We start from the raw sequence: 13,057 nt of genomic DNA, 5'->3' as shown, positions 1-13,057 counted from the left end.
CACACACACGCTTGGTAATTGTGAAGCCCATACGGACAGGTGACACCAGTTTTATGAGAGAGCCTGACCATCTGTGAGGAAACTGGGCTGCCCCACAACACACACGTCTGGCCCTATGGACCACTGGTGGAAGAACAGAGACTCTAACTTTCCTGCAGCAAACAGGGCACTGAGCCAAGGGGAAACAAAATTGAGATGATCCATCACAGAGAAGATCCATTGAGGGCACCAATTTTGGCCTAGCACAGGGCGCCATATAAAGAAAGACTGTGAAAGTCCGTCCCTGGAAATGGTCACCCAACAAAGCCTGGTTAAACCAACTGAGGCTTGCAATCCTAGAGGTTTGGGTTTTTTGCTGGGGCGGGGGGAGAGAGAGACATTAGGGCAGTAGATACCTAGTCAAAAAGAAAAAAGAAAAGCTGCCCGAGTGTGGTATTCTTTCCTCATGAAGACAGCTGTCCAGATTCGAAGACACACAGAACCTTGCTATAACATTGTGCCTGTGAGCCTCACGCAGAAAGCTGCCCTACAACTGAAGTAAAGTAATATATAGTATGCTGCTTAGCTTCAGAGGAAGCCCCACTTAATCATTAAAGGGGCCTAGCTCCCAAACACAAGTGTGCATACAGGGTTGTAGTCTTTAGTTCAAACTTACTCACAGACTCCTTAAGTTGCAATGGCCTCTCTCGGTTATTCATACAGCCTATTGAGTTCTTTTCTAATTTTATCCATTTCTTCCTACAAGCTTTTCCCTGCTGAAAATCACAACAACACACAGCAAACATTGACAGAGAATAGGCACAGGACCTCTTGGATGGGCTGGGTGGAATTTGCCCTGATGAATTAAGGGAAAGCCTGGAGCTTGCAGGTGCTTGCAAGATGCTCTGATGAGAAGCAAAACCACATTGCACAAAGTACCGTATTAGACTTCTGCACGCCACAGAAGTCAGCCCACAACTAGATATTTGTCTATATAAAGGAAGGGAGGAAGGAGTCCTGGGAGCAATTAAACACCCATGTTCCTTACCAAATTTATGAACGCTAACAAGCTATTTAACCAACCACTTCAGGAATAGGAAAAATCCAAACAAATCTCTATCAGAAATTAAAGGGTTTGCTGGAAAGCCAGAGATGCCACCACCATCCAAACTCTGTGTGAAATACACTAGGTACTGGAGACAGTTCACCTGTCCTGCACCCTTTTCTTCCCGTAGAGAAGACTGTCCTAAATGAAATACTGTGGCTATCCCAGGTCCCTCTAGATATGCTTTCTAGAGAAGCAGTCACACACATTTTCAATAAGAGAATGGGGCCTACTCCGATAATGTTCACACATAAACCAACAGTTTAAGAGCAGAAATAACCGCTCATTTTTAAAATAAGTTTGCATTCCTGTTCCCTCTCCCTTGAACTCCTCTAAGAGAAAAAGGAAAGTTCAGGAGTGAAAGTGCAGTGGGAATCGGAAACTGAAGCAACTCTTCATGTAAGCATGGGCCCAGCTGGCCTCCGCTCCCCCACCTTGGCCTTCTGCAGGCAGCTTCTGCTACCACATTATAGGTGAGCAAAAAGAAAGAGATGTTTCGACCATCAAAATGAGTGCAGCTGACAGGCTCCGATCACTCCTGCAGCCTGTGTGCTGCACATGTGATGCAACGCAGAGACAGCATGACAGTTCAGAGAACACCGATCACTACGTGAGGCCACTGAAGCAGCATCAGGGTTTCTAGGACTGTTGCACATCATCTCAAGCATGAATGTGAACCAAAGGGCTAAGAAAACTTACAGCGGGGAGCAACGTATTAAGTCGCAAACAGCATGGTCCTGTGGGTCTAAGATGCAAGACATACTTCCAGCAGTCCAGTCATCGTGACACCGCATGACTTTGAAATGAGTCACGTGACCTCCATGCCCTGAAACTTGCTTCATAACTCTCGGGGAGGACACTTATCTTGTGCAATCAAAATACCTAAATTTAAGCCCCCAATAGGAGAGGAAGTCAGGGGGAATTCTGAGCTCAAATTCAAGATGTTAATACTCATTTGCACTCAACTTACTTAAATGAACTGGGTATTTGTAGAAGAAAGGCATGGTAGGCAACTTGGAAAATGGGGGAGAGATGGAGAGGAAAATTCAATCATGATGAGAAGCCATCTGATGCACAGACAACCACTTGGCCGCCAGTACACACACAAACAGCATCAAAAAAATAGACCCCACGTGCAAAGTGCACATTAGAACATTTGAAAGCAACCACTCCATGAGTCAAGCAAGCCAAAAGATACAGAGAAGACAAAGCTGCTAGCCAGTCTGGACACTGGATGAATCCAAATATTGCAACTATGCAAAGTCGATCAGTAGCTTATACAGTGGCAAGAAAATTATGTGAGGCAGCAATTTCCTTCCAGGGGCATAAAATGGCCAATGGAAATCCAGCCCTAGTCTCAACAGCCATGAAGACTACAAGCCTGCTTCCAAAAAATGCTTTCTAGACACAGAACCGAGAGCAAAACAAAAAACTGTGTCCTCTCTTTAACTACATGTCCACACACCTCCAAACAAAATACAGAGCTATATATAGAACCTTTGACTTTACTGAGTCTGGCAGCATAACAGGAAGTGAACCCTACAAGGAAAAACAGCACCCTAACTGCAAATGAAATTAAGGTTCGGCTTTCCAAACAACCTGCTGGTATCAGAGAAGACTGTACTGAACAGCATCAATAAACTGCAGTTGTTCTGACATGCAGTTTCTGAAAGCCTCCCAATGTTGACAGAAACCATTTGAATGCCACTTGTTTCTTTGGGTTCGTTCGCACCGTGTGGCTAGACAAGACAGTGAAGGTGCATCCCTAGAGACCAATCTGAACAGACTTGGTACCGTTTATGCTCCTTAGCAAGGATTGTCCCAACAGTCAGCAACAAGCTGCCAAAGGCTTGGCGGGAGAAGGAGCTTATTTGGAGCCAAGCCACTAAAAATGTATACAGTCCCAAAGTAGATGGCCAAGGATTTCAGCAATTTACTCACTCGCTACACATTTATAAAGATATCATATTCCCTTCTACCATCCAGATCAAAGCAACCAAACATTGGGGGGGACACACAATTCAACAAAATTAAAGACTAGGACACAGCTAAAGTTTCTCCCACATTGCTATGTAATACACTTGCCTACATTGTGATGTGATTGTGTTACATGGGCTACTGCAGCTCCTTGCCCACTTTGCACAGAACACCTGCCCACCATTTATTATGCAAGTGCATCTATCCATCACATGGCTGAGTAGGTGAAGCTACAATAATGCAGTCTCAGCTTTTCGCTGTTCCCCAAATGTATTCTGCTTTCCCCACCCCTGAACTGGGAATGCGGTGGGCAAAATAAAAGGCTTGTTCCTGTATTAAGAGCTCTTCAAAGGAAGCTCCCTGTTGCCGCCCCTCTTCTGGCATCAGAAGTAGAGCTGGGTTTTTGCCCTCCCGCCCCTGAAGCCAGGGTTGGCCTGGCTTAATAAGACTACAATATAGTACAAACATAACTTTTATATGCACTGCTAAACAAAACAAAACATTGTGTGATTCACTTTACTGAGATATTCACTTTACTGCGGTGGTCTGGAACCAAACCTGTAATATCTCTAAGGTACGCTTGTAAATGTAATTCCATATACTCAGCACTGAATACAACACTAAAAATAAATACTATACACCTTTGGGCACTAGGCAAAAACGTTCCTCTTTAACCAGGCCTTTGGCTGATTGGCATCTGATGCCCTTTTAAATGTGTTGTGGAAAGAGACCTTATTGGGTTGTCTTTGTTAATGTTTTTATTATGCATTTTGTGGTTTTTATATTGTAATTTTATGTTGTGAGATTTATGGATGAAGGTCAGTACGCAAATTTAATAAATAAAAACATCAGCATCAGCAACCGTTCATCAGGTCTAGCCATGATCCCAGAAAACATTTCATCAGGCCATGACTAAAAGTGCACTGCTACATAACATTTTTTTTTTTTTGCATACCATTTGGTATCTTTAGCATTAACTATTTTATGGATTCACACATGCAAAGATCCACTGAGTGTTAATGGAAGCTAGAAACAAAACCTATTTTCCTATTGAAAAAGTTTGTCGTGTTTTTAGGGAATGAACTTGGGAACAGGGAAGGTGCTGTATTCTCCAGAACAGTTATTTTCAATGACCCTGGGGGGAGTATAGTAGCCTACAGGGCAGCATTGAATTGATTTGCATGGCAGTGCAAGAAGAATGGGAAATGATACACACAAAGACACAAACACATCCAGCAGGCCAATCGCTGTCATGATTACATGTTTCTTCAAAATCCGAACCTTCTATCAGATCAGTAGCTGACCCCCCCACCCCCATATTAAAACATTTCATATGCGAGAAAACCCAATTCAAATACATTAAAAATATCAACACGTGAAGTCTAGACTTTGACATTCCGAGTCCAATGGTTTAAATAATTTAAGATTGTGATCTTAACCTGCTCGGATTTTTCATGGCCTCCATTTTCCTAATCTGATGCAGAGAGAGCAGAGATACACATTTCTTATTACAAACCTACAGCCTTAGGAACAAAAGTGGTCTGTAAACCTAGAATACATTAGCCTACAATTAAGGAAGATGTGCCAGACAGTTTGTAACTGGTATTCCTCTTAAATGTTCACGATATCCTTTTCAGCAATAGCCTTTAACCATGGACACACCCATAACATGGACTGCTGAGACAATAGACCATAAAAAATCTATTGTTCAGAAGTGGCTGCCAGGCATGTTTCTATGATGCCCAGATGTTTTCTGGGCTTCAAAACATCTTTCCTGGAAGACCAGTTAGAGGAAAAAGCTGGCTGCTGCCGCAATTAAGATGAGTTTGCCCCTCAAATAAAGAATCATTCCTTTCTGACCCTTTGCTTGCTAGGAAATCAATCACCTATTGAAACTGTCAAAACTATCACCAGAGTAAGAAAGTATTATTGTGCTCCCTAGAAAACTAAAAGCAGCCAAGTTAATTTAAGACAAATTTGCAGGGAAATGGATTTCTCATGACATTGGCTGGAAGCTTTCCAAGCTGAGGAATTACAGGGTCCACATTTCCAGAGACAGCTTAATTGAGTCTTCTGTGCTTTTTACAGCCTACTTTGATAAACATCAGCAAAGTACGAGATGGGCAGAAAGCTTTCATTGCATCCATTGTTAGACCCATCTATTCATTTACGAATCACAGGTTTTAATATATGTTTTAAAACAAGGGAGATGCTCTTTCCATCCTAATCCCAAAAAGGGTGTTTAGCACTGATGTCATGGCTCTAAATACTCTACAGGCATCTCTCAATTTAGGAATTGTACTGATGTTTGCCAAAGAAACAAAACTGGTGTGTCAATTTGGAGAAAGGGCTTAACTTTAGTCAATATCCTCTCCAAAGAGATACCTGTAGCAATTAATGCAAGTTAAATACACAAGGCTAACAAAACATTAACCTTTACCGAGCTGTTAGCCGGATGTCAAGGAGACATTTATGTCTCTCCCATTCAGTTATCAGAGCAGCAGCAGAGACAGCTCTTGAATCCGAATGGGACAAACTCACATTAGGGCCAACACCTGCGAGGTTAATTCACGTCACACACATTTCCCACTTTTGATAAATGCATGCTGTGCACACAAACTGGAAGCTGCAATTGGCAACAGCTCCTGAGCTCCTTATCTACTGCATGATTACAGACATGAGGTTCTCCATCAAATATTGCCGTGTTTACCTGTTTACTAGTCTGCCCCATAAGGTGACAATTGGCTCTTAAGAGTTAAAAAGGCTGTAACCAGTCCCAGCAACACACATATTATGCCCCCCCCCCCCACGAATATGGTAACATCGTATTTCTGATCTAACACATTTCATTCCAAAGGAGAAGCCAGGGCAAAGTCTTAACAGAAAGTGAAACCAAATTACTGGAGACAACTCTGAAATGCTGACCGCCTCATCTGCCTCAATGCATCTATTTTATGTGTTACAGGTAGCCCAGCTCTACAGTTTTATTGTACTGTATGTGTCTCAAGGTCTTTGTCATGATACCCAATTCCAATGTACGTACCCCGGAAAATCTTGGGTATTGGTCTTTTGCAAAGGAAAAAGCAAAAAATTCCTGAAAGTGCTCACCATTCAGGAAGGTAGAAAGAGAACATGATTCATGTGACAGCATAAGGAATTCTATCTTAATTAAGAGGCAGAATGCTATACTGAATAAAACAATTACAGTTACCATGAGTATAACCATTCACAAAATTAGCTGCAACCCTTAGGAAAGGCTATCCTGACATTCTGCTTATCAACTGAAATACTATGTAATGATTCCACATATGTTTGCCATGTTGTTCATGCACTGACTTGCAAATTTATGTGTTTCCATTCAAGATGCTCAACTCGCTAGGCATTACCACTGCCAGTTTTTAACCTTACCACAGAGCTGTCCCTTACAAGCTGTTTGTTCTAGCTGTGCATTTCCTTGATCAAACCTATAATGCATCTATGATTTTAGACAGAGAAGCAAACACGCATGTGTCACTGCAGTTGCGAAAACTTCAGGTGAACCAATTTTACTGCTGTGATTCCAATGCAAACAGTACAGCATAACATCTGGCATAGCTTCCAAATAGCATCAACTATCATTTTAAGAAGTTTGCTAGGATGCTTCAGGTACATATTTTCCTTTCCCTACAGACTACTATGCCGGATGACCCAGCTAACTCACCGATGAAGAACCTGAAAGCTGAAGCAATTAGGACAAATTCCTAGCATCTCCCAATTGTTTTGGAACACCATAAAGAATGTAATATGACGCCTATTTTCCCCTCCAAGGCAGAAATCAGGTATGACTTGTTCTAGGAGGGCCACACCTTGGGAAACAAAGCACTTGAACTCAAACTTATATGATTTCCATGTCATCCAGCACATGTAAGTCACCCTGATCAGTTTAAAGGCCAAGCCAGGTGCACTTTCATAGCCTTCTCAGGAAAGCGCAAAATGTGGTCTCCACGTGTTTTAAGCATAGTTTAACTGATTGGCCATTATTTATTTCCATTAAATGTGCACACAGGCCGAGCATTTCTGGTATAAACTGCTCACAGGAATGAAGTCACACAACTACGTTACCATGAGCATAATGTGCAATGGGCAGGAGCAATCCTAATCCTAGCTGCGCACCAGCACAGTGTGGTAGGGTGGCGTGGCCATCACCACATCCAGAGTCTTGCCACGCATGCCATAGTCTGTGCTATGCCGTCTTGGAGCAGCCATAGCAATTGGACCTGATGCCCTCAAATGATGGCAGCTGAGTCTGAAGTCAGCTCAGCTCCTACTCAAATGCCCCATTTGAGGGCTCTGAAAAGCCACCAGTGGTACTTCTGTCCACCCTTTTGGAAGACACAATGGGGAACTCCAGGGGAGTGATGCCAGTATCAATCCACAGGCAAAGGTTGGTGGAGCTGTTTTGACCTGGGCATAGGGAGACCACCGCAACCAAGTCCTCACTTGTGCGGCAGATCGGTTTTGGATTGCAGACTTAGCCCAGCTAACTAGACCGTTTCTACCTGCTTTGGGTTGTTTTCTGGTGGCAAATGAGAAGCACAAAGAGGCATGTCCACCGATACAAAAAGTACTTTAACTAATACATTCTTAAAATACAGAAATCTTTATTTGAACAAGCCGCATCAGTATAATTGACTTAATCTCTGAATGTGTTTTTGGGGTTTTTTTTTGCATAAATGTTCAAAATGAAAGACTTAAAAGACAAACATTCTTCAGGATTCCCAGGTATGATGAGCCCAATAATACAAACCATAATAACCACATTGAGGTCCTCGGAAAGGAAGCTGGTCCACTGGTGTGTGTGTGTGTGTGTGTGTGTGTGTGTGTGTTTTAAATGGAGCAAGTTGTATTTGCAGTAAAAGCAGTCATATTATGTCCAGATACCCCCACATTTTCACTACAATCATCGTTTAGCAAACTTAAGACTTCATCTTCCAGCATTACCCTAACAGGGAGTAGGAAGCATTCAAGCTAAAAACATAGTTATATGGCACTACAGAAAACATTAATCGGGGAAGCAGGGGGACAGTGGGAATAACTTACATGACCTTTCGGCCACATCCTAAAGATTTTGAGAGCCATAGATGTAAAGACCATTACAAAAATCTATATGCAGAACTTAAATGCTGGCGAAGACTCTTGCATACTGGTTTGTCTTGATCTTGGGAGTCAAATTTAAGACCTGCTTGGCTCTTTGAGGAGGCACATAGTAACACATGCACATACATGCCTGCATTCATTTTATTAAAGTGATCTTCCATGTAGATTGGATCTCTCTCTCTCTCTCTCTGGCACCTTATTATGAGCAGCTTTTCCTTTCCCAGGCAACTCCCAGTCTTATCCTTTCATCTGTGCTGCAAGCCTGATTAATTAAGCGAATCATTTGGCTAATGCAATTAGAACACCCTTCGCCTCACCCTCTGCCAGGACTAAAAGGCAGCAGCATATAAAAGAATCCCCAACTCAAATTCAGCAGTTTCCTTCAGGCTGAGGACATCTAAAAACTTTACATGTCCAAGGAAATTGGGGTGGGTTTGGGGGGGGGGGGGAGAGAGAACACAACTTTCCAAATGTCAGAGCATCAGGAAAGTTTAAAACAAATATCACCAGAAGATGTGTGCACACTGCCAGAGCTCAAAAGCAAGCTTCTTGTTGGCTTATGAATGCGGGCATTCAGATAGCAACCAGAATCCAAGAACCACATTATAGGCTCCTCTGCTCAAATCTCCCAGGGAGCCATGTACAAAGCAAGAGAGGCAGTGTCTAGAGAAGCACGCTTAGCCATCATTGCGGCAACACATATCGCAACAGCTCCAGCATGGAACACCCTGAGATTTGCACATTTTGTTTCAAATTCCAAGCCCTTGTAGTTGTAGGGGGGAAATGCTACAAGCACACTTCCTTGGTAGGGTGCCGGATTTTAGCGGAATATACGCAAGAACTACATATCTAAAAACCAGGTGAATAGAAATACAAAAGTCAGGGGGTGTTATGGGGTAGTACTGGTGCCACTATCATTGCTGTTAATCATCTGTGGAGCACTTATGGGTTAAGTGAGGACAACAAGAAAAAAAATTAACAACCCCATTTTCTGATTACAGAACTGAGAGGATACGCGGCTGGTCCAGAGGTACTGGATAACTTCAAAGCAGAGGTGAAATGCGAACCTTCACCTCCCAGGTACTAACAAACTACATCCTATTCACAGGATCATATCAGCTTCAGGAATTCTAGTCCAGCTCCCTGTATCCGAGCCCAACCTGAATAAGAAGAATTCAAAGATGGCTTACAAAACCAAAGTTCACACAAATCTGGTTAGGGTGTCATAATTATTTTTTTCCGCCCATAGAACATGGGGTCTCTCTTTAATGCACAATACCAGCTCCTTGCACACTGAAAGTAATATATAATCTTCCTAGCATGCACAGTTAAGTACAGCTGCTTATTCCAAGGTCATACAGAAGCTCTACCACAAACCCACGAAAATGAAATCTTAGCTGCAAGTGCCCACTTCCTTTTCTCTAATCACAAGAGTGTCGTTCCTGTTTGCTCATACACACAATCTGTCCATTATATAAGTTGGTAAGAAGACAGCTGAGTATGAGTGGGGGGAAATGGAAGAGACAGGATACGCAAACAAGAAACAGGCTCCTCAGTGGCTTCTTGGCTTCCAGTTTCCCTCTACCAGAACACCGCCCAGCTTCTTGTGAAACACACCAAGGTTCCCACATGACTCACTCAGCATACAGACAAAGCAGCAAAATGTCTGGCATTCTGGGCCTTTTAAAACAATAATAGCACAGCTATGTCAGAAAGCAAACATGTCAAGACACTAATGGTTTAAGCAAGAGGCCTAGCAAGAGGCAACATTCCTTCAGCTACAGAAGGTTTTCTTTTTTAAGAGAGTGCCCAAGAAACAGTGGGCACGGGGCGAGTCAGGTTCACGCAAGAATATACCTCCTCCTGTAACTAATAGCAATTCCACAGCTACAGTGAAGTCCATTTTTCTCTTTTCAAACTTGCTTGAGAGAGAAGCACAATGATTACACACCAGCACCATATACATAGCAGCCCCTCCCAGTTGCGAATTCTGACAGCTAATAAAGTAGATTTGTTCATCTCACTGAGATTCTCACACAATTTTGTGATCTCTTCACTAGTCACTTAAATAACACAGTTTTCCAAAGCCCCAGTGCTGGGAACATTTGTTTAAGGGTGCCAATTTTGGTAAAAATCCAGTTTCCCCTTTCCAACAGCCTATTACCCTGTATAACATAACTTTAGCTTTGTTCCACATTAAGGGGGATCTAGGTAATTTGTAAGGAGAGCTCATAGTTCTGGAACCTGAGACATTACTTATATCCATATTAATGCAGAAACAGTTGATATTCAAATCAAAACAGTTAATTGCAGAGCACATTTAGAGGCACTCTAAGAGGTCTTCAAAGATCATCAAAATTACTTCCTGAAAGTCATCAGAAATCAATTGACATATTGTTGGTCTCTCCACAGTAAGCTAAGGTTTATATCACACAGAGATTTGGTGAGGTAGGGAAGAGCCTTTGGAAGGAGGAGAGGGTTTTCACATCTCTGTACCTACTTGCCATTAAAAGGAAGAATAATCTGATTATTTTGTTCTGACCAGGACAATTATGAAAGGCATTTTTGCTGATTTCTGTGAGTAGTTCCACAGCTTAAAGAAACAGACATTCAGTTATCCCAAATATGCCTGAAATCCCAATGGCCATTATATTAACTCCTTTAATTACTTGCACTTTATAGGGAATGAGAGTACAGAATTGCTTCTTTCTTCAAAAGAATTCTATTAAAATGGCTGAGGGATGGTGAGTAATTTGCTTCTGGGACAACACTGATCAAAGGGCGTGTCTGGGAGAGGCATTACGAAACTGCAACATACAACAGGGGAATACATGACACAAACTCCACAAATGCTCTTTAAAATCATAAATGTGAAAAGTACCAAGGAGACTGCCACTCCTTATTCGCATAGGAATATTGTTAAGTCACACATTACTTTAAACGGTACACACGTTTCAGCTGGACACAGGCAGGTGGTATAGACAAGCTTCACTCCCTTCACCACCAAACAGAATGCTACCGAACTGTCACATATAGAGCCATGGACTATTTACGCCTTGACTTTCAATCCAGTGCAAGACACAAAAGCCCACAATTCTAGGAAAGCAGATTCTTGCAAAATTCCAAGTCAAAGACACAGCCCCAACTTTCCTATAAAATTCATGCAACTTGCCACAAACATGATCTTTCCTCATCCCATGTAAACAAGCATATTTGCTTTCACTCATACTGCCAGCGTTCCTCGTTATTCTGGAGACAAAAACCCATGACACTTCCAAGGGCACCAACCCCCAAACAGAAACAAGCACAACTCCAAACTAAAGGATCTACTTGTGATTCCACGTCCCAATTAGTTTAGCCATCTACTGCTTTCCCTTTCCCACCAGACGGAACTCCCCGAATCCACAATCTGTAATGGTTTGCCCTTCTCAACTTCAGGAAACACTTCCCGCAGTGGACATCCATCCCGACCCCACATCCCTAGCCATAACAAAGATCCTCCCTGCCAGCCTTTCTCTCCAGTCCTTGAATCTCTCCCCCACTGACCCATAACCCCAGCCTAGGAGTCAAGGACGATCCCTTCCCCATCCCTCAATATGCTTTGCAGCCCCCATGGGCTCGCTGCTATTTCCAGCTGCCTGTCTCCCCCGATCTGCTCCCGAACTAGTCCACCTCACAACCTTGTGCGCTGCACCTCCGTGTCCTCACACTGCATGAACCCCCCACCATCCGACCCCCGCCTTCAGACCCACTTTGGATCCGGGCAGTTGCACCCAACAGCCCCATAACCCCTGGAAGTGCAAAACCGTCCAGCACAGCCCCTTTAGACCAACAGGGGGCCATGAAGGCAGCCCCTCCCTGTTCAGCTCGCCCCCTTCTAATCCAAAAAAGGGGGCTCTACAAAAAAAAGCAACCCCACAGATACAGTCCCCATAACGGTGACCTCCACTCCTCCTCAGAAAGCACACGCCTTAGATGCCCTTAAGGCGCTAACGCTTTCTTGCCTGTCCCCCAGCCCCACAATCCGACCCCCACCCAACCCCCGGGACCTTTTCGCCCACCCACTCCAGGGCACTCCCCGTCCTCGCTAAGACCCTTCTGTGACTCACAGGAGGTTGGCTCCCTTGCTCCCACCCGAAAAAGCACCACAAGGCTTAACTTTTGCCCGCCAGCCTTGCTCCTGGGAGGGAGAAAGAAGTTTCGGGTCATGGGCTCCACTCACCCCCCCCCCGACCCCAAATCCCTCCGCATTGACTCCAATGCAAGTCCCTCCTCGGTTCTTACTTTGCAGTTGTAGTTTCCTCCCTAGCAACTCCCCTCTAACCTGAAGAGGAAACCCACCCGCTTTCCCCGCCAAGGGCCGCCGCCTCCCGCCAGCGTCCCCTCAGGAGCCCACCTAGGGCGGCCCCCCCCCCACTTCCCTCCAGGGACCCTCGGCCCACGCGCACCCCCCACCCCCACCCCTCCGACGACCCACCTGCCGGCCCCGTCGCCACCGCCCTGCTCGCCTCTCGCTCCGCTCCACCCCGCGCCGAGTGACTCGCTCCAACGAACAATAGGGGTGAACAGAGACCTTGCCGGAGCCCAGCCCTGATCCCCATGGACACAGGCCACGCCCCCCGAGACCCTCATTGGCCGCGGCGCTGGCGAGGCGGGGGGGAGGAGAGGCCTCCTCTCCCGCCCGCCACGCCCTGGGCTCGGTGTTTTAACGCCTTGATTGGAGGCGAAGGATAGGTGGCGACGGCACGCGGGGGAGGGGGGGGGAAGGGTGGAGTCTGGAAGGGCGGGTACGCGGAGCCGGGCAGGTGTGGGCGGGGCCAGCGAGAAGGGGGCGGGGTTAAGTAACTGTCGGCGGAGGGG

General features: G+C 44.7%; 1 protein-coding gene across 3 annotated transcripts in view; it reads right to left on the bottom strand.

Annotated features, from left to right (window-relative positions):
- Positions 1-12,829, bottom strand: part of JUP (junction plakoglobin) — a 58,961-nt gene extending 46,132 nt beyond the window's left edge. The window contains exon 1 of one of the 3 annotated variants that reach the window (XM_028701759.2): positions 12,675-12,829. In XM_028701759.2, coding sequence (XP_028557592.2) covers positions 12,675-12,829 — 155 coding nt within the window. Of the gene's footprint in view, positions 1-12,481; positions 12,504-12,674 lie in introns of those variants that run through there. The other 2 variants (XM_028701761.2, XM_077917299.1) reach the window with 2 other exon arrangements.
- Between the last annotated feature and the right edge of the window lie 228 nt (positions 12,830-13,057).

This window comes from Podarcis muralis, chromosome 13 (assembly GCF_964188315.1).
Source record: "Podarcis muralis chromosome 13, rPodMur119.hap1.1, whole genome shotgun sequence".
Taxonomy (NCBI): domain Eukaryota; kingdom Metazoa; phylum Chordata; class Lepidosauria; order Squamata; family Lacertidae; genus Podarcis; species Podarcis muralis.
The sequence above is the reverse complement of the archived record's forward strand: the minus strand, read 5'-3'. Positions and strand labels throughout refer to the sequence as shown.